The sequence below is a fragment of the Triturus cristatus genome, chromosome 6, assembly GCF_964204655.1.
Source record: "Triturus cristatus chromosome 6, aTriCri1.1, whole genome shotgun sequence".
NCBI lineage: Eukaryota > Metazoa > Chordata > Amphibia > Caudata > Salamandridae > Triturus > Triturus cristatus.
In genome coordinates this window covers 1004024298-1004046668 of record NC_140589.1, presented here as the reverse complement: position 1 = coordinate 1004046668, position 22371 = coordinate 1004024298, and the positions used below count along the sequence as shown (strand labels likewise).

The following is a 22371-nucleotide window of genomic DNA, read 5'->3' as shown; positions in this document are numbered from 1 at the left end:
AAGGCACATTCCAGCCTTTTCCCAGAGCAGGCAGACAATGTGCTGCCTAGCGCCAAAGCATGCACCCTTGCACTGTGGTGCAAGAGTGCCTGTTGCAAGCAGGGTTGTTCCGGCAAAAAACACAATCCCTTGAGGCATTTTCCTCTTTCTGCAGAATGCAGCACTCATAGAAAGAGGAAGTAACAAGGAGAAATAAAGCTATTTCTCCTCGTTATGCCTCCCCTGGGAAGGAATAGCATTTTGGCACATTCCCAGGTCCAACAGTAATGGCATATCTGGGAATGTGCAAAATCTGTGTGTGTTGCATGGGAACACCAACGCAATGCCCATGGAATGCCTCTTTGGGGCAGAGTAACGCTACCCATTCATTTGCGCTGCGTTGGGTTACTCCAGATTTATCAAGCCAATCTGGCCATTCAAAGGGATCTTGCACGGCTTGATAAATCGCATATTAGGGGTTGTTTTGCTTTTCCACCATGTTGGGTGATGCAAAAGCGACGCAATCCCTTGATAAATATGGCCCCGAGTATCGACCAGAAGGAGTGTTACCAAAGGTAAGATTATTCTTCTGATGGATACTTCTAATCACAGATTTCTCACCGTTAAAAGAGATTCCAAAGCAGTACCTCACAAGGTAGATCAAAATGCACTGAAGGACCAATGGGCAAAATGCTCTTCCTGTGGGACCTTGCTTTTAAGGCAGTAGTGCTTCAAGAATGTGTGCACTGATGCTCGCATCAAGGACTGGCAGATGTCTAAACAAGTGCTCGAGTACCAATGCAGTAGTACCTTAACACAGTCCTTTTCTGCACCATATTACCTTTTTTGTCCCAGAGAAAGCAACAATAAGGTTATGTTTAACTGATTTCATCTCCTTTACTGTTTCATTTTGCAGATTTTCTACCGGATGATTCGAATGAGCATGTAATTCTAAATGCCCACTTGGGCAAAATTTGGGGACCCTAATGGAATGTTGTGAATGTATTTTTTAGTCAATATATTGCAATTATGAATTAATATACATACTATATAAAGGTAGGTGTAGATGAATTGAAAATATGTGTTGTATACATTGCATGTTGTAAGATGAATCACAGCTTCGTTTTTTACATACAATTCAGTACAGAGCTTCTGTGATGATAGAGCAAATGGAAATACAATTCAATTTGATTGCACACTTTGTAATATAAGTCAGAGGAATAGACAGGCATTGTACATTTGAATGTCCTAATGAACTTGTCTGAGTCAAATATCTCACATGGTTGTAGAAATAATTATTTTTCCTGTTGCACATAATGCTGCCTTGATACATACATACTAAGTTATAAAATGGCAAGTTCAGTTCAACATTCTGTAGTCCTTTATCTATGCCTAAGCACTAGGTGGCATACATATCGTGAGCAAGGCTGTTTACAGTGGAAACGCTTAGATGTTGATGCCTCAGCTTGTGAAATAAATCAGCATATAAGCAGCTTCTGGTGTGCCGGTCTCACCTTATTACTATGGTAGAGGAGTGTGAAATATATATATGTATCTATATTTATTGAAAAAAACAAAGGTTTAAGTAACGTTATAGTTAGGTGTGAAAAAAAATCTGTTTTCGTTCAAACAAACCTTAGACATTCAAAAAAAAAAAACCAAGAGGTTAAAGTAACGATATAGTTAGATGAATTTGTCAATGACAACATTAATGTTTTGAATTGAAAAAAACACTGAAATTCAACAGTTATAGTTAGTAGCACTAATGTTCACCACATATGACTTCACTTATGACATGTCGTATGACATCGCTCATGATATCTCAAATTACATCATTGATGACATCACTCATGACATCATCCAATGAGTGTGTTAGTTTGATTTATAGTTTATATAGCGAAGGGTAACTACTGTATTGCTTTTCTACCAAATTTTGTACAGCCTGTGTCCAGCTATTTGGTATGTGTTTATAAAACGTATGTGCTCCTAATGCACCATAGGTGTGTAGAGGTATTCAACACATTATAAGTCTTTGAATTGAAGACTAACTCTGTGTGTAGGTTAAAGTTGACTTGAGTTCATGAAGTTACACTCAAGTATTTTGGTACTGCAGAAAAGGTTTCAGCAGAGCAAAGATTCTACATACTCCAAACATAGTACTGTAATCAGCCTTGAGCTATTGGACAGATTTGTCTTAACATGACAATTTCTACTTAACATAGAAGACTGTGTGCACCAGGTACTAACCTATGTACATACTCTTGCTTTGCCTGTGAACATGGGCTATCTGTTAAGTTTTTAACACAGTATGAAGGGTGCAGGTAGTATGATGTTTAGAACCTTCAGATCTTGGTTACTTTTGAGCAAATAATGGGGCATATGCATCAACATTGGCATTTGCGATTCCTTATTAGCGAAAAATAAGGAATCGCTAATAAGGAATAGCAAAAGGCTATGCATGTAGGAATCACTATTCAAATAGCGATTCCTTAACTTTCCTTAATTGCTACTAGCAAATTGCGAGTAGCAATTAAGGAATGCCATCCCAATCATTCCTATGGGCCTCCAGGCCCATAGGAATGAATTGGAGATTGCATGAGCAAATAGCGAGTACCAGTAGGTTCTCGCAAATTGCTCATGCAATTTCAAGGGTGCAAGGGTGTCAAAATGACACCCTATTGCACCCCTGAAATTGATATGTGCACATATGTTGCACACACACATGCTCTAAGGGCATGTGTGTGCGCAACATGAAACTTTGAAAAATGCACAAAAGGGCATTTTTCAAACTTTTAGCAAATTACCATGCAGTTCATCTTCATGGTAATTTGCTCCCCCTATTAGCGAATTCGCTAATTTTTTTACTTTCATGCATTGCATTTAAGGAATCCCAAATAGAGATTCCTTAAATTAAGGAATCTCAATTTGGGATTCCTTAAATGCTATCGCTATTTAAGGAATCGCTATTTAAGGATTCCTTAAATAGCGATTTTTGCTTTTGGGTTGATGCATTGGGATTGGGTATTTTTAACTCAATACCGGGAGCTATTAGCGAATCGGTATTTTACCGACTGGATTTTGGCTTGATGCATGAGGCTGTATGTCTTTTATGCCAAGTTTTTCATAGAGTGTACACTGTTCTTAGTACATACGTTTTAATACTCTGTACTGTATTTAACATGAGAGTTTCACTTTCTGCAAATAGTGTGGTGCGGGGTAAACTCTGTCCATAGAGTGACTACTGCTTTCAGTACCAACTTCTCTACACATATCAATTTCATTCATCAATTTAGGTTTGGTGAGTTTCAGGGATCGATACAAAAAAGTTTCAGGGGTTTGATATAGATAAAAGCTGTGCATAGTAGGGCATTCATTTTGGAACAGACATTCAGTATGTTTTTAGGAACTTGGCTTTCTCTGAACAGTTGTATACAGATTAAACACCATACTCAATGAAGGTTTCCCATATCTGTGGATGATCGTTAATGTGAACTATGCTAGCTGCAAAGTGTATGGTATAGGGTAAATGTTGCACATAATGCATGCTTTCTACACCTAAGAGAGTTGTATCTGTGATGAAAGTAATTATGTCTGATGGTCTGAGCTATTTTGTACTTACTGTTACACCTTTTATGCCATAGCAATTTATAGCACAATATGTGGGAAAATGAAGCTTGGAAGATGCCATCAGAGGTGTCATCATGACGTCTTCAGAGATGTCATCAGTTATGTTATGACTGATGTCATAGAACATGTCATGAAGGATGTCATATGTGAGATGATAATCAGTGCATGGCGTTGGCGCAAGTTATAGCTAGTGCTACTAACTATAACTGGTGAATTTCAGGTTTGTTTTTTTTGTTCAAAAAGTTAATGTTGTCACTGGAAAATTCACCTAACTATAACGTTACTTTAACCTTTGTTTTATCCAGTGAATGTCTAGAGTTTTTTTAACGTAAAGAAAAACGTAATTACCATACAAAAATGCAATCCCCCACTGCGCATGGTCTTTGGCTGTTCACAGCAGAGGGCTGGCTGCAGGCCCAGCTAACACCCTTATGCACCCAACCCAATGCTGTACACAGCCTTCAGCCGTGACTACTGAGGGATTGGCCACAGGCCTGGCCCTGGGGACCCCAGGGTATTTTTGTTTTTAAAGGGGAGGGGGAAGCCTCCCTCCCCGAGCCCCTTTAGGCCATGGGAACCCCATGCCCCCGTGGGCTATGTACTTTTTTAAGGGGAGGGGACCCCCTTCCTTAGCCGTTATCAGCCCCGGGACCCCATCCACGGGCACCACTTATTTAAATAAAGGGAATGGAGGGCCGAATGCCCCCCCTCCACGAGCCTTGTTGAGCCTTGGTGACCCCATCCTCCAAGGCCACTCTTTTAAATAAAGGGGAGGAGGCATGCATGGCTTCCAACCCGGGCTGATGTTGGCCCTAGAGACCACATCCCGCGGGGCCACAGAATTTTGAGGGGGAGGGGCACGCGTGGCCCTCCTCCCCAGGTTGATTTTCTGACCCATGGACACCATCCATTGAGGCCCGACAGCATTTTGAGAGTGAAGAGGGCATGCATGACCCCCCTCCCCAGGTTGATTTTGGCCCCAAGACCCTATCGACTGGGGCCAGGCAGCTTTCTGAAGGGGTGGGAAGCTCGCGTGTCCCCCTCCCTGTGATGGTTTTAGCCTGGGTATCCCCTCCCACGGGGTCCAGCACCATTGTGAAAGGGGAAGGGACACACAGCCTCCCTCCTCAGGCCGATTTCAGCCCTTGGGACCCCATCACCCAGGGCCTGGGAGCATTATGAAGGGGAGTGAAGCATGGGGTATCTCTCCCCAGGACAATTTCGTCCCCTGGGGCCTAGCGCAACAAAACGGGGTTGCCCTTGTGCCCACCGAGGGCACCCACCATTCTGTTGTTAGGGGCTGCAGGGAGAGCCCCAAGGTCCCCATGGATCCAGCACTGCTTCCGCCCGCAAGGGAACAGCTAATAATGCTGCTCTCTGCGGGCGGGAGCAATATTTTGATCTGTTTTCCTGCTCGCATCACTGTGGGCAGCGAAACAGATGAAAATTCCACTCTCAGCAGGCTGAAGCATTTTAGAAGTTCCTGCCCACTGAGAGTGGACTTGGTGTTAGCTCTGGCTCGGTAGGAGTTTTACAATGCTCCCACCAAGCTACTGTGGGCAGGGTATATGCCCAAAACCTGGACCAGGTCCCTTTCCTTCGGGCCTTCGGTATTTTTTTTTTTTTAATTAAAGCTTTTTAATAAGTTAAAGCACAATATCATTATTACAGTACATTTGTGGGGTACATTACTGAAGCAGCACAGTAAATTGGCGTCAAACATATCACACATTAAGGCATTATGGGTTCTCAATTCTGGTCCGTCTCATTGCCATATCTTCTGTGGGAGAAGTACATATTTCCCCCTAAAGGTGTTTCAACCGCCCCATTTTTTATCCCACTTCTTAGGGCAGCCCCTTCTTTTGTAAACCTCTTTCTCTGCTATCATGCATTTGTCCATTTCTGCTACCCACCCTATCGTAAGTGGTGGTGTGCTGGAGCCCCAGGACATTGCCATGGCTTCCTTCGGTAATTTTAAATGTGTTGTGGATGTTCACCTGGATAGGTCCACACCTCCTCTGCATGGGTGCTGGCCTCCAAAACTTGGCAGAGTTTTTGGGACTGGATGGGGCATTGGGGTCTAATGGATATTTGGTGTGTGCAACACAGGCAAATACGAGACTATTGTTATTATTCTCACCTTTATAGACTGCACACATGCCTAGATATGTTTGTCCCGGGGATGATTTATTTAATTAAAGGGGAGGGGGCCCACAGGGCCCCACTCTGTGACTCATTATAGACCTCAGGAAGCCCGCCGGAACTTCCAATAAAGCCTTTGAAAGGCTCTGGGGACCACATTCCTCAGGGCCACTACTTTAAAAAACAGGAGGGGGCTGTGTGGCCCCCTTCTTGAGACTTTTATGGGCCGGGACCCCATTCACTAGGGCCGGCTTACATGTTGTCCCGGGAGCCCAGCCCCGGGAAACAGCAATTTTCCTTCCCAGAGTGGCAGGGAAACGTTTGCTTGCTCACACCTGACTGGTTCATTTTTAAAACTCTGGACAAACTGGAGCAAACACACAGTCTGCTCCCAGCCTTAGGGATGTTTCACCAGCTGGGAGCAGCCTTGAGATGTGCTGCAAAACTGGTCAAAATATTGCACCCACGCAGAGGGAGCAGCATAAGGAGCTGCTCCCTCCGGGCTGGAACAATGGCAGCTCCCGCAGCATGCCGGGAACCAGCTGGTGCCACCCTGGCCCTGGGACTCCCCCACATGGCCCCCAACATTGTGACCTGGGTGGGCCCCAGGGCACCCACTTTAAAATAATGCAGGCCTCGGGTGCTGGGGCCATAATAGGCTTAAGGAAGAGGGCTGGGGCTGCACAGCTCCCCTCTCCTTTAAAAGAGGTACTGGGTTTTAAGGACCTGATGAGGCTCGGTGGTGGGGCCAAACATCCCCCTTCCCTTTAAAAAATAAAACAGCCCTGAGGGATGGGATCCTGAGGGCCTATAGAGCCTCAGGGAGGGTGCCACGTGTCCCCCCTTCACTTTAAAACAAATAGCCCTAGAGTAGAGGAGCCCCAGGGCCTAATGAGGCTCAGAAAGGGGGAACACTGAGCCTCCCCTCCCCTTTAAAAAAATATGCCCCTGGGATGGTGGTCTTCAGGAATTAATTAGGTTCTGGGAAGGAGACCACACAGCTCCCTCCCCTTTTTTTATCGGTTTGCCCTGGGGATGGGGTCCACAGGGCTAAAAGGGCTCAGGGAGGGGAGCCATATTGCCCCCTCCCAATTTAAATTGGTTGGCCCTGGGGGATGGGTTCCCCAGGGCCCAATAAGGCTCAGGGAGAGGAGATGTACGCCACCCTCCTCTTTAATTTTGGTACAGGGGGTTGGGGGTCTGTTTGTGAATGGGGCAGACTGTTTATTCATTGATGCAGCATTTAAATCAGGGGTGCACAATACATGTCCATGAGGTCTGAATGCTTTTTTTATTGTCAAAAAATCCATATAACACATTTACACATAATGAGTGTGAATGGAAAGCATTTACATAATCAATTGTTATCCTTAAAGTCTGGTGTTTATTTGGTCCTCTTACACCGGTCTTGAGCACCCTGGCTGTGGATCTGCTTTAAAGCACTTTTTGTGTAGTTTCTGACAAGTGGCCAATAAAAAAATATGGGGGCAGATTTATGAGGACCGTTGCGCCATCGGAATGTCACTTTTTGTGACGTTCCGTGGCGCAGAAGCCTGCGTGATATTTATCAGGCAGCACTGAGCCACTTTTTGTGGCTTAATGCTGCCTCATAAATATCAGTCCCTTTAACTCAGTGTTCTGCGTTAAAGGGGCATGCAATGGGTGTTGCTGGGGGCGTTCCCAGCAACATCCATGGCCTTTTGACACTGCCCCAGATTTATGAGAAATCGTAAATCTGAGGTAGTGCCAAAAGCTTACGCCTCCCCAGGGGAGGCGTAAGGGAGGCGCAACGGGGAGAAATATCTTTATTTCTCCTCGTTTTTCCTTTTTCTATGTGTGCTGCATTCTGCAGCACCCATACAAAGAGGAAAAACCTCTTGTGATTATTTTTGTACAGAAAGGTTTCCCTTCCTGTACAAAAATATTCATCTCCGCAAGGCAGGCACCCTTGCACCATGGTGCAGAGGTGCCTGCATTGGCACAGGCAGCCCATTGTGCGCCGGGGAAGGGGTAAAGGACAGGAATGCGCCGCATTTTTATAGATACGGCTCATCCCTGCCCTTTTCTTTTGCCGTAGGGAAGCGCAGCAGGAAGGCCTGCTGCGCTTCCCTACGGCAAAACCTCATAAATCTGCCCCATGGCATTTAATATTTTTAAAAGTATGAATGCGAATAAAGTTTTAAACAGACTATGAACAGGTATGATTCTTTGTTATGCTAATGGAAGTAGTCCATCATTTTCTGCAGTAACACAACAGAAGTGAGTAGATTCCACCATGACTCATAAACTAACCTTCCATTGCTTATGCAGTTTTCTAACAGTTTCCTGAAGGCTCTGCTGTTCTTCCTCAGGCAGGATATCTGTTAGTTCATCACAAGCTTTCAGAAAGGTGTTAAGTATCCTCTGGTCTAGCTGACTGAAGAACTCCTGATGAAGAAAAAGAAGGGCAAAAAGTTCATTTGATATCAAGAACGGTGCATCAAATGAAGCTAGTGCTACATTCACCGTGGATATGAAGTAAATTGAGTAGCTTTTCAGCACACTATTATATCTACCTGTTTACTTCTGACTTGCTTGGCATATGTTTTATAACTCCATTTTTTCACTTTGCGAGGAAACAAATATTTCTGTGCATTTATATACAATAGAGCCTCACATTTTTATTGAGATTTCCTAATTTACATTTCTTAAAAATTGATAGGTACCTTGGTTACTAACACAAGCTTTGTAAAAACCACCCAGAACAGAAAAGCATTCTCATTTCTTTAAAGTAAAGTATAATTTTCTTTCAGCATACAACATAATACAATGAATCATATGGAACTCAAGAGATAACAGAATACACCAACCTTTGAACCATATAAAAAAGAGCTACAAATATAAACTGGTATTGACAAAGCCAATAGCTCCATTGGGACGACTGTCCAATGCCATTTGGCGATGCTGTACTGTGTGGTATGACAAAAAGTAAAAAAAAACTTGACATTTACTGCCTAGCCCAAAAATGAATCCCGACCTCTTCAAAAGTGTTGACCTTTCCCATAATTCCAAAATACAAGAGTTAGCACTTCTTGAATCCAAGTTTCTTTGACAACTTTGTTTTTGTCTTATGATTCCCATGAATATATGATCTGGCTACCCTTAAACAATTGAGAAACCAACACTTTTCTTTAGCCTTCCAAATTTGCATATCAGAATCTCCTATCCTTTTCCAGGGTCGTCCAATTAGTGGCGTAGCCAGTGTGTCATGGGCCCTAGTACACACAAAGAAATGGGCACTCTGGCTGCCATCTCAGTTGTAAAATACAGTAGTAATCAGGATTTGGTGCCCCCTCATCAGCCTCCGGGCTCCGGTGCCATTGCACCTGCTGCACCAATGAAGGCTACCCCCCAACTCCCAATGAAAATTACTTGACTGTGAACAGCTGCAGCTATCCTTTTACAAGAACGAAAATAATTGAGAGAAGATCATGACGCCCTTCGGTGTGAAGCTCAGAAAACGCAAGAGCTGTACTCAGCACAGCTCAAAAAAACAAAGAGGAAATTACTGTGATGTGTTTCTGAACTGTGCTGTCAGCAGCTCATGCTCCAACTTTGAGATTTTCCGAGTTAATGCATGCGCAGAAACAGTGAAATTTTGGGAAAAAACAAATGCACAGACCCCTGCTGGGTTTACCCTTGGCACTGACAGCTATCATGATTTGACCCTAGGACTGGGCAATACATTATTATTTATTCTTATAATATTATTATGCCATTATTTATGTGCAGATGTGATCCAATATATTTTACTTCCATGAGCTTTCTGTGTGGATAGCATATGGTATGGACCTTAGCTCCTGAACGAGTTGTATTCAAGCCCTCAAAGGACCTGGGATGGTCAAACATAACCAAACTTCTGTTACTAGTGATGCAAAGTAATGCTGGGCACTCTGATCTCATTGACAGGGGTATAGTTAATTTGCCTTCCTTCTTCAGACATCAAATTAATAGTATTGCTCCGTCTAAATATAGTGTTCTGCCTCTCTCAGTCCACGCAATGCATACTGTATTAGTGTGACTGGTAAGAAATTGACCATGGGACCTCTGTCTTCTATGCCCGAACAACTCACTTAATATCCAATAAAAGGTACAGACAGCAAAGGGCTGTGCTTGACCAATGTGGTTCAGATTACAACAGTTTGCTTACTTGTTGCTCATAACCAGACCAAATTGCTATGCATTGATCACAAAGCTGTCCAAACTAGTTCTCGCTGTAGTTGGCTTCTATGTTGGTCCTTTCTGACAGACTCAAACCTTGAGTGGTTCTAAATCATTTGCTTTAGTCTTTCTGTGGCTACATTGGTTTTACCCTACAGTTTTTTTATCTCTAGACTTTGATTTGTGCTTAATTATTTCTACTTACCTAGCACCTCTTGCACATATAAGCCATACAACTCTGGCCAAGCTGCCAAGTTAGAAAGGATCTTGAGGTGACTTAGCTTCACTTGTTTAAGAATTGCTAGGTTTGGGTGCTCCACTAGAGTACATTTAGGTTTAATTCTTTTTTGTGCTCCTTTCTTCATTGACTTGCTCACAATATGGCTCAAAGTGAAGCAAATTCATTGAAATTGAGAAAATATGGTGCAAAGCAAGAATCACCAGAATGGATTTGAGAAGACGCAAAAAGAAAACAAGTATTTTCATCTGGAAATGGGTTTGCATAGCTTTACGTTTAACTACTTGTCACTGTTAAAGTAGGCATACACTAAAAATTACAATGGTAATCAACTATACTACTTCTTAATTTGAGTTAGTGTTTGCTGGGCCTCTGTGCTTATTTCTGAGTGTTGGCAGTTATTTATAACTGCTCATGAGCTTGGAGGTAACCAAACCATCCACATGGTGGCATTTCCTGCACTGCAACACCTTCTCTGCTCAATCCGGCTCACTCTTACACCTTCTGCTGGTATCATATCCATACTCATTCACACCTAGCACTGTATTAGCCACAAAGTGTCCAGGACAACACATGATCCCTACTGTGCCACCCTTTTAATTGGCTGTAGCAGAGGATATGCTTTAGTTCAGTCAATTAAAATACTCATGGTAGGGCATGTGCATTCCTGTAGTTTCTGGTTCAGTACATTGCACTGGTTCTTGTGTTTAGAATACATCCTGGTAAAGAGGTGTCATGCATTTCCTCTCATATGTAACATGTACACAGGGACATTGTAGACCTCATCCATAATCCTTCACAAACAAGGCATGCAAAATGAGGCAACCCTCTGCAGAAACTAGTCCAGAATAACATAAGATAGTAAACTATAAGGGTCAGAGATATGAATATAAGGCCCATCATTTCAAATCAAGAGCAAGTGAACACATGCTTGGCTTTCAGAGAAATGATTAAATAAGATGGCTGAAAGGAATATACGCACAATAAAGAAAGTACGCTTGATATGAGTGTTGTGAAGGAAAACGTTCTTGCAAATCCACATTCTAGCAAATTCCTCGGCTTAAAACTGAAGGGACTTAGCATTCTACTCATCCAAGAAGTGTTTGAAATTGCAACAGAACCATGTACCATTGGAGCTCCTTATTGCAGGAGGATATTCCTGACAATATGATTAATTTATTCAGGTTAAAGGTTGTTCTAGTACTCTTGAGAGACTAGTAGCTGAAGGCACCCTATGAACATTCTCCTCCCACGAATGAAAGCCATAATACCATATCTTTTTGCATAGTCAGTGACAATACACTTGCTACTTGCCCATATTATGCTATATTGTTATCTTGTCTTTTAGGGACTTCATATTGTTGCTATTGAGCCTAGAAGTGTGTGATCACAAGTTCAGGAGGTGTGCAAAGACATGAATATTTCTCCCCTCCATGACCGAACATGTCAACAGCACCAGATGCTGGCTTCTCATCAATTCTTTTACAAATTAAGCACTGCATTAAAGGTATTTCATCAGCCCCAAAAGCTGCCCACCCTTACTTCCTACCTCCTGTTGGAAATGGTGATTAAGGGTCCGATTTGACTTTAGCAGTGCGGCGCAGCATCCGCCCTGCCGCGACACCGCCAGAGCTGTGGTCAGGCTGTCTGTAGATAAGTTTCCTCCGATCTGGCAGGCTTTGTTTTTGATGTTCCCAAGGCAGTGCCTTGAAAATAGGCACCGCAATGGGACCGCCAAAAACAGTTCCTGCACTGCATGGACTGAAATTTCCATGCTGTTCCACTGCATGGACTGAAATTTCCAGGCTGTGTAGGAACTGGTGTGCATGGACATGGGGGGCTAATGTGCGCCCCCGTGTGTGCATCCACCAGGCGTGAGGCACCAGGGGGCACTGTAGGGGCCCCTTTGTTTCCTCTTCGCAATGGTTTGCATAGCAGTGGAACTGCCATGAAAACCGTGGCAGACAGGAAACGTGTAATATGCTTGGAGGGACCACGGCAGTCACGCCAAGCATATTACTGCCTCCTGTCCTCTTCAACACCTCCAGAGCGGCGCTTCCCTAGCGGCTGCAGTGGGGCTATGGCGGTTCCACCGTCCATATTGTAATAGGGCAGTCGGGAGACCAATACTGCCGCTCCCCTGCAAATCGGCAGTTTGTGGACTGCCAGACTTGTAAGCGGGCCTTAGTGAAAAGCTCTTCTTAAGGATTATTTGCTTAGGTTATGCGTTGTGTGATTAACAAGAGCCCATGTAATAGGAGGGTTGAAAGTGGCTCCACTCCACTTTGTTAACCACAGATGAACTACATTCCTCATGCACTGATAGCATCCTCTGCTGACTGTGCATTATAGTCGTGTCTTTATTTACATGTGGATGTATAGCCTGTTATGCATTGGCAGATCCTCTGTAGATCCGTGAGGCGGCACCCTCAGGGATTGATGGATTCTGATGCTCTCTGAGGGAACAACTGTGCTTGAGGGACGCATGGATTCTGGTGTCCTGTGTGCCTGAGATCCTGACTGGACCACATAGGACTTAATGTGCTTAGCACAGACTCTTGCACGTGCCGTATTATCTGTGTTCTCACGTGAATATCAGTGATATCTATCACTGCTTTATGAAGTCAATTGTGCACATTGCTTTCTCTAGCACATAGCTCATAAATATGCAGTTTTTTAAAACTATTCCTTATTATTATAACAAATATATTTGTAAGGCCCACATTAGCCGATGGTTGGCATTTACCTACAGCTTTTAGAAGCATGCAATTTCATGGAACAATAATGCTCACATAAGAAACCTTCCAAAATGATATTGTTCCAGAAATGTTAACAAACCTTTCTAATAATTTCCTACATATTTTCAGGAAATCTTCACAATTATCATTATTTAAATATATATTCAAAGTGAGTAACCTGTAATGAAAAAGTGACCGCATATTTTATTGTTAGACTCAAATCAACATGTCAAAAATATGTTTTAAGTTTATTAGAAAAAATGAATCGACATCAACAAGCTATACATACAGTGTGTTTCTTCAGGAGCACCTCTGTATTGCCTTTTTCCTTCATGTAAGCCTGAGCGGTCTGTAGCACCTTCTCAAGCTCTGCTCTGGACTCATCAAACTTCTTCATCATGCTGCTGTTGGCTTCTACCTGCTTCCTCCAGTCTGTGGCCTTTTTCACCATAGTCTGAGTAAAAGTTAAAAAAAGACTTACGCAACAGTGTAGTGCAAAATGGCACTGGCAGTGTAGCACACGAGATAAAATAATGTTATTCGCTCATCAGTTCACAGCACAGCTTTATGCATACAGGACAACACCTCATCAGAAATTACTACCATGGGATATGGTACTACAGGGGAAAAATTTGAGAAAGTGCTCTAGGGGCACAGGAGGCATATGCACCTGCTTTGTGCACCCCCAGGGCATTTTGGCATTAGATACAGGGTCGCAGACACTTGTGCGGCCAATTCTGTAATCCAGATAGCTCAGGCACACATGTAGTGCCACGCTATCTCAAGAGGAAGTGCCCTCATTTGCATGGGGGTATGCATATTTGCCTCTGCGCCCATGCCGTATTAATGACGCGGGTGCAAAGGCAAAATACTGTCAGAAGGTGCACTGAAAGTGTGCCACAAAAAAGGTTGAGCACTATCAGAGCACCCCCTGATAGCAGCCGCCGGGAGGGGGGAAAGAGGGACCAATGGACCTCCCAAACTCCTTGCAGGCAGGTGCAGTCACTCACTGCACCTGCCTGCATAGCCATCTCTAATCCCTCTTTAAAGTGTAGGTTGGTTGCTGCCTGCACAGTGAAACACAGAGCGGCTTTGAAGCAGCAGCTCAAAATTTCACATGAATGCATCACACCCAGGGCAGCACGAGTTGGCGGCTGACCTGAGGCTGGGCATTCATTGTAATATAGCGCACTTTCCCTGTTTGTACAAGGTGCACCAATTTAAACATGTGCCGTGGCGCAAACAGGGAAAGTATATGCATTACAGACGCTGCTGTAAGAATAGAATATTCTAGCGACTAAGAACTTTATAGTATTGAGCGAACTACAGTAGAGAAAACCCAGAGACTGAGACAAAAGGGACATTTCAGAGATGAAAGAAATAAATATTAGAGGAGCCAAAAATATACCCATTCGGAACATGATCATTCAGAACATTTTAAAATTGAATGTGAAGGTCCAGATTTATCAATACATTGCGCTGGTGCAAAGTATATAAAAGTGATGCAAACTGGTGCAAAATGCTGAATTGTGTTTTAGCTTTGATTTGCACTGGAAAGGTTGCCTAAATGTAACGCAAAGTAGGGTGATCCACTACTTTGCACTATTTTCCATCAAGGGAAAGCCCCATGGGTGATAAAAGGAAGATCCCACATATCCACTTATGATTTTTGACACAGAGGCCTTCCTACTAATAGTTGTAGACAGGGCTTTGTCCCCCAAAATATGCCATCCTGAGGTAGGTGTAAGATAGGAGAAAAGTTTATTTACTCCAAATGTTTCCCAATTTGCATGTGCGCTGCAAAGCGTCTCACATGTAACAAAGTGATAAAAGTTTTGAAGTTAGTCTCAGCGCAGTGGTTTGTACTGGAAGGGTATCCTTCATACAAAACCTATCCTAGATTGATTAACACACATGCAGGGGCGGCTACTCCATAATGGCAGAGGAGCATTCCCCCTCTTGTCAGGCAGTGGTCTAGCAAATGACTGCTGACTAACTGAGCCGATGTCAGCAGTGTAGGGCGGGCCTGGCACAGCAGGTTGGAGTGGTTGGCGCAGTGTAAGTGTGCATGTATGCTTGGCCAGCTGTCTTTGGCTGGCCAGACAGACTTGCATACTTAGGTTTCTCCAACACAGCTGTGTTACACATCAGTGTTGGAGAAAAGTCACAGGTGCCTAGGCACTGCCGCTCAGACCAATCCTGTCACTGCTCTCATAGCATGAGAGCAGCACCAGGATTGGGTGCAGACCCTGAGCCCCAGTGCATGCTGAGACTAGAGGGGAGCCAGAGAAGAGGACTGAGGTGGCCACCGCATACTCAGGTACGTTTTTTAATTGTAATTATTATTCCCCTGTCCCACCCCCCACTTCAGTACTGTGGCAGCTGCCACTGCACGCATGCACTATGGTAAGTGTTTTGGGCAAGGCAGCCAAATTGTGCACCAGCGCTGGGGAGGACAGCAGCAGCACCATATCTTAGTAGGTATAGCTCTGTACTGTTCACCTCTTTCAACATTGGCTGCTGTGCCTTGTTGTGTGAAATAATATTACATTTGCCCAGTAGTGTACTTGCTGCACAGTTCGCAGATATCAGTATTTTACACTGTTTTCTTGGGTTTGCTAACGGATCAGATGATTACCTGAAAAGCTGCCTGGGTCTCGGTGATTTTCTTCTGGAGAATTGATCGATCAAAATGCTGTATTGCTTTGCTCTGAGTGACAGCCTTCTGAACTGCCAGGCTGTGTTTGTCAATCAAGGCCAAACTCTTCTTGCAGTTTTCTTGAGAGGCGACCAATTCCTGTAGAAGATTGAAATCATCAAACTGACAGAATCCTGTTTTGTCTTTCATTTATGTGAATGTAACTCCTTGATAACAAGACCCAGTGCGGTCTGCATGATGAGAAGCAGTTCCCTTGGGCAAGTACTTACTGATTAGGTATTAAAAGCAACTGGAATTATGCAGCAATTGAGGGTAAATTATGCAGCAGGGTTCATTACATTATATAAAAACAAAAGGCCAGTAATACAGCAAAATGCATTCTGGGTCAGTATTGTTTGAGTGTTTTGTCACTGTAACACATTGATACTGTTGGTTAAATATTTCACCTCGGTAGTTACAGATGAACATCTGAGAACAGCAATCAACAACTAAAAAGTGTCCAGTAAACCTTTGTAAATTATTTGCTACTGTGCGGTACCAAGTGGTGTTTTTAGTAACATTTAGTCAGCCTGAGTTAAAAACAAAATGAGGAAGGGTAGAGTGCACAAAATATATAATTATGAAGAAAAATCAGCATTCACAGAATAAACGAAATTTCAGCTGCCCTGATCATAACTGACATAGTTTCATAAGAGTAAATGATTCCCCTTGAGATCCACTGAGGGTAAATATGTTTCATTTTCTGTACCCTTAGAACATAACATGGCATTGAGAGCTGGGGAACAATGTTGGGTGTTCCCCGTAGTATGCCAACAAAATGTTCAATAATTCACTTGTTCAAACATTTACCATTACCATTCCCATATTACTGCCCCCCAGGCCAGCTTTTGGATAAATAACCCTGTTATTAAATGCCAAAGACACCAATTTGAATATTGTATGCCTTAATTAAATACATGGGAAGGGAGCTTCTCTTCTTTCAGTATTTATAAGAAGGAAAATCTCACCAGGCTCACCTTCCATAGTGTTTTCTAAGGATATCCTTGTAGAAGAAAACACACATACTCTAAGGCAGGTGACAACTAGGACTAGTATTTTGCTGATGTTAGTTTGTGTGGAAATTGTACCATGTCTCATGCCATTATGGCTCAAGTGAAGAGAATGTTAATTCATTAAACGGTTCCAAATACTTTGAATGCCTCTGAGAGTTAGTTGGGAATTTGAAATTCGTTATAACACACCACAGGGGGTGTGGTAGGAACAGCCTAAAGCACATTGAGGGACAGATGGAGACCTTATTATTAAAAACTGCTCTTCCAAAATGTGTTCAATTTTATTTTAGGTCTTTTTAATTTAGTAACTTTTATTGATTATTTCAAACACAAAAAGAAAAAGAAAATATATCAGGAAAACACATGCCATAGAGGATAAAGGTATTCGGTGAGAGGTTTACAGCGGTGCATTGATGGTGAGTGAGATGGCCAACCGAACTGGTAACAGCATCTATGCTTGGTAGATGAGCTGACCCGGCAACAGTTATCATACAAAAGTTAGCCATTGCATAATACATAGACATTTCTGAGTGCTCATATTGGGTTGACAGATGCAGGACGGTGTACCTCAGGTCTGTTACACGTTTCTAAACACTGTTCGATGTGGTCGAGGATCCAGTGTATCTAGCATATGAATAGTGGAAGCATGTATCTTAGACATATTAATCCTGGTGAAGATCCTTTATCCATTTTCAGTTTAAAGAAAGTCAATAGACGAATAAGAAAAAGAAAGAACAGTAAACAATAGACAATAAATTAAATAAATAATAATAGAATAAGGAAAGTAGAGGGAAAGAGTAAGAAGAAGAGAGTAAGAGTAAGCTCGGGATCAAGGGGCATATCTATAAAACAGCATTGAGTGGTTCAACGATTTAGCCATAATTTGAGAGGTAGCCATGGTAGTCACATTTGGGGCTGATAAATAAAGGAGGTTTAAAGACTGTAGATGCCGAGTCAAGCAGCTTCCAAATCTTCCTGTGTTTAGGTTTCCAAGGGGAGGTATTTAAGACAGTATTATCTGCACCTCTTAAAAAAGAGAGCCATTCTTGCCATTTTTTGAATGAAACTTTCCCAAAGCTCTCCAAGTTGCACAGGATTATTTTACACGCCAAAGTTAGCATTAAGTCAAGCAGAAAGCGGTCATCTCCCCCCGTCAGGTCTGGGTCTAGGAATCCTGCTAAGATATACGATAGCTCTTTAACTGGTGAGACGTTGAATATCTGGCCTAGTCGAAAGTGTTGAAGTTGCCGATTTTAGGTCTTTTGAAACAGGGCACATGTAGCTCCAAGGAGCTTATCAATCAATGTACAGAGAACTTACAGTAGGACAAGGATGTCAAACAGGAGGTGCTGTGGTCAGGATATTATTTTGCATGCATGGGCCTTATGTATCAAAGGGCTTTTCCAATTTTGTGTCAGTGGGAAAATGTGTTTGTACATATGGCTCTATATCTCTGTTTGCAGGCCAATAACATCTAATGTCCTGCAGTCGAGTCTATGGAGACCCGCTGCCATGCATTCATGATCCACATTTTAGGGACAATTCAAGCTTCAATACAATTGTGTGTCAAATATGTATAGTGTTTAAAATGATTCCTAAAATATGCATGACTTACCCTGTGTTTTTGCTTGAAGACAGCAGGGGACTCGATGTCTGGGTCAGCAATGGAAACAATTTCACTGACTTTCCCAAGTGACTCGTAGAAGGACGTGATCTGCTTCTCAAGTTCCTCCAGCGGAGTTAGCAGTTGGCGGGACTCGTGGAGCAGTGGGGGGCAGAGCTCCCGAACCTGAAAACACATCAGTGTACGAATACTTCCATTAGCCATGCAGTAATTATAATACACCATCTCCTGAGCTTAGAGGCTTTATGGGCAGGCATGTCGCTGGTGATTTAACCTGGATGAGTGCCACTGTCAAGTCGTTCATATGCAGGATTCTTACTATTTTATTATGCATTAGTTATATTTAAATCAAAGAATAAGTCACAACATATTGTACCATATACAAATGGGGCATATATGCTTTGAATCATTACAAGGACATTCTACCAATGCAACATTTATTCGAAAAACAATAAGTGCAGGGGCCCGGAGATTTTCTTAAGAGTCCGTTGCAAGGCTGCTTATTCTTGATTCCATCTCATGCATCTTTCTACCACAACGCTACACTGCCTGTCTCTGTCTCACTCTTTTTTTTTTAACTTGTTTTTATTAATCACTGCTTCTGGTGTATCCAGAACAAGGACATACATGTAAATTTTCAGGATCTATAGCCAATATACATCCAGTGCTGTTAACATGACATCCCATGGTTGTCCACGGACTCCAGACTCGTGAGCCGAGTTGCTCTCATTCATAGTGTGTCTCACTCACATAGATTGTTTTCCCATTCCTGCTTTCTCCCATTGACACTGTTTTCCTATATTTTTCTTTCTCCTTCCTTCCTCTTTTCCTGTTTTTCTCAATCTTGCTCTGGGTCAGTATGATGATGAAAAATATGTCCCGGTTCCCCAAAATAAATGCTGTTGCTAACCACATGGCATTGGGCTAACCCCATTAAACAATTTGGATCCCATATTTATATCATACTTCTGTGTGTCAAAATATTAGTTCTACCTTCTAGAGCTGAGATAAAAATTAAAAACATTTCAACAGGCATGATGCGGAAAGCAGAAGTTAGTGTTTGTGTATTTGTATGACAGATACAGTCAATAACACAGAGCTGTTGTATGTTAATCTATTAGATTATGATAATTGTTCAGCACTTTCTGCATGCATATAATTCATTAAACATTTTTTTTTAAAACAGCTTCTCAATATTATTCTCAATTAAGAGCTTTCCAGATTGTCATGAAACATCAGGTGAAACCCAGTCTGCCCATTCATTCCACATAATCTGTCTGCGTAATGAAGACGTATTGGAATTCTGTTATTTTGCACTGGGCCTCTTGCTACTTCCTTTGTACATTCATGACATTGCTACTTTGTACATCAAGAGGAAATAGCACTAAACATTCCCTGTGAAGTGATACATTTCTCACAGTTTCAGTGGAGAAGCATGTTTCTTCTGAGTCAGGCTGTTTTACATGATGTCACATCCATTCTCTGGTTTTAGGGATGATGCTCGGTGTTGGACCTGGCCTTTCTGCAAGGTCATCTCAGACTTTTGCCTCCCCTGGCTTTTCTTTGCTGAGCCCGATTTTGTTGGCTTATAGAACTCTGTACACTCTCTCTAAAAGATCAGCCTACACCTGATTGGTACAGTTAACTTACTTGTAAATCACTAGTTTGTGGTACTATATGTACACGGCACAGCGCCTGTGAATTAAATGTCACCAGTGGGCAGCAGCATTCAGTGTGCTACCTACTATAGGGGTATTTTAAAAACTTGTCTCAGACCTGCTACTGCAGCTTGTAGTGGAATTTTAAACTGCAACTTCGGCCTCGCAAAATCAATTTTTGCCAGGCCTAAACCTTCCTCTTTAATAGTTATAAGTTACCCGTAAGGTAGGGCTAAAGGCACGTTGGGCAAAATGCATGGTATTTAAAAAGTAGGACATGTGGTTTAACTTTTACATGTCCTGGGGGAACAACATTTACAACGCAACTTTTACAACGCACTACACTTACAACGCATTTTTTACAACGCAACATCCACTACAACGCATTCCATTACATAGCATGACATTACAACGCATTTTTAAAAACTACCTTTACAACGCATTCCATTACATCGCATACTACCTTTACAATGCATACCATTACAACGCATAATATTACACTACACTATCCAACACTTACCCTACTGTTGCACCCCCTGGAGTTAGAATAGCAATTTTTACCCCTATACTATCCAACACTTACCCTACTGTTGCACCCCCTGGAGTTAGAATAGTAATTTTTACCCCTATACTATCCAACACTTACCCCACTGTTGCACCCCCTGGAGTTAGAATAGTAATTTTTACCCCTATACTATCCAACACTTACCCTACTGTTGCACCCCCTGGAGTTAGAATAGTAATTTTCACCCCTATACTATCCAACACTTACCCTACTGTTGCACCCCCTGGAGTTAGAATAGTAATTTTTACCCCTATACTATCCAACACTTACCCTACTGTTGCACCCCCTGGAGTTAGAATTGTAATTTTTACCCCTATACTATCCAACACTTACCCTACTGTTGCACCCCCTGGAGTTAGAATAGCAATTTTTACCCCTATACTATCCAACACTTACCCTACTGTTGCACCCCCTGGAGTTAGAATAGTAATTTTTACCCCTATACTATCCAACACTTACCCTACTGTTGCACCCCCTGGAGTTAGAATAGTAGTTTTTACCCCTATACTATCCAACACTTACCCTACTGTTGCACCCCCTGGAGTTAGAATAGTAATTTTTACCCCTATACTATCCAATACTTACTTTAAATGCAATTTAATATTATGCGTTGTAATGGTATGCGTTGTAAAGGTAGTATGCGATGTAATGGAATGCGTTGTAAAGGTAGTTTTTAAAAATGCGTTGTAGTGTCATGCTATGTAATGGAATGCGTTGTAGTGGATGTTGCGTTGTAAAAAATGCGTTGTAAGTGCATGCGTTGTAAAAGTGTGCGTTGTAACGACATACATCCCATGTCCTGGTACTGAAAAGCTCCACAAGTCGTGTTTCAGTGCTATAAGGCTTTTTCTCCCATAGACTAACACTGAGTTACCTTACTTGATAAGTGGTAACTTTAGATTGTGAGCAGATAGAGAAGGAAAATGCTACTTACCAGTATGTATCTGTTCTTGGCATATAGAGCTGCAGAGTTGTACACTTGTACACTTATGCATAGATCGCCATCTGGTATTGGGCTCGGACGTTTGCATGTTGTTTTTGTCTTCGAAGAAGTCTTTGTAGTCACTAGTTTGGTGACTCCTCCTTCGGTCGACAATGCACATGGGCATCAACTCCATCCTTAGATTGTTTTTGCCACATAGGATTAGATGGAGTAGAGAGAAATAGAAAGATGTCCATGTGTAATGTATCTAAGTAAGATAACACTGGAACAGATCGAGGTATCCGGGGAGGCGGGTGGGCGTGTACAACTCTGCAGCTCTACATGCCAAGAACAGATGCATACTGGTAAGTAGCATTTTCCGTTCGAGGCATATGAGCTGAAGTTTGTACACTTATGGATAGACTATATAGCAGTTACCTCCTTAGTGGTGGCAACCTGTATCTGTTGCAGTAGTTTGAAATATTGTTCTTAATACAGCATGGCTAACACTAGCTTGTTGTTTTGCCTGCACATCTACACAATATTGTTTTGTGAAGGTATGTGGTGTAGCCCAAGTTGCTGCTTTGCATATGTCATCCAGGGGGATGTTCCCTAAGAATGCCATAGAAGCCCCTAGTTTGCATGTAGAATGAGCTCTAGCGGGAATGGTTAATGTGCGTTTGGCTTTTATGTAGCATATTTGTATGCATTTTACAATCCACCTTGCAATTCCTGATTTAGGTATAGGATTGCCCTTATGAGGTGGGGAGAAGGCCACAAAAAGCTTTTTAGTTTTCCTAAAAGATTTTGTTCTTTCAATGTAGTAGAGTATTGCTCTTTTAACATCTAACGTGTGAAGAGCCCATTCTGCCACTGAGTCTGGTTGAGGGAAAACACTGGAAGTTCAACAGACTGGTTGAGATAAAAGGCAGATAGTACTTTGGGTAAAAATGTTGGGTTAGTCCTA

At 42.5% G+C, this 22371-nt stretch overlaps 1 protein-coding gene across 1 annotated transcript in view; it reads right to left on the bottom strand.

Annotated features, from left to right (window-relative positions):
* SYNE1 (spectrin repeat containing nuclear envelope protein 1) overlaps positions 1–22371 on the bottom strand; it is a 1959630-nt gene that overhangs the window by 1303779 nt on the left and 633480 nt on the right. Inside the window, exons 20-23 of the mRNA XM_085611789.1 lie at positions 18251–18424; positions 15563–15721; positions 13214–13378; positions 8041–8175 (exon numbers count right to left, since the gene is read on the bottom strand). Coding sequence (XP_085467915.1) covers positions 8041–8175; positions 13214–13378; positions 15563–15721; positions 18251–18424 — 633 coding nt within the window. The remainder of the gene's footprint in view (positions 1–8040; positions 8176–13213; positions 13379–15562; positions 15722–18250; positions 18425–22371) is intronic.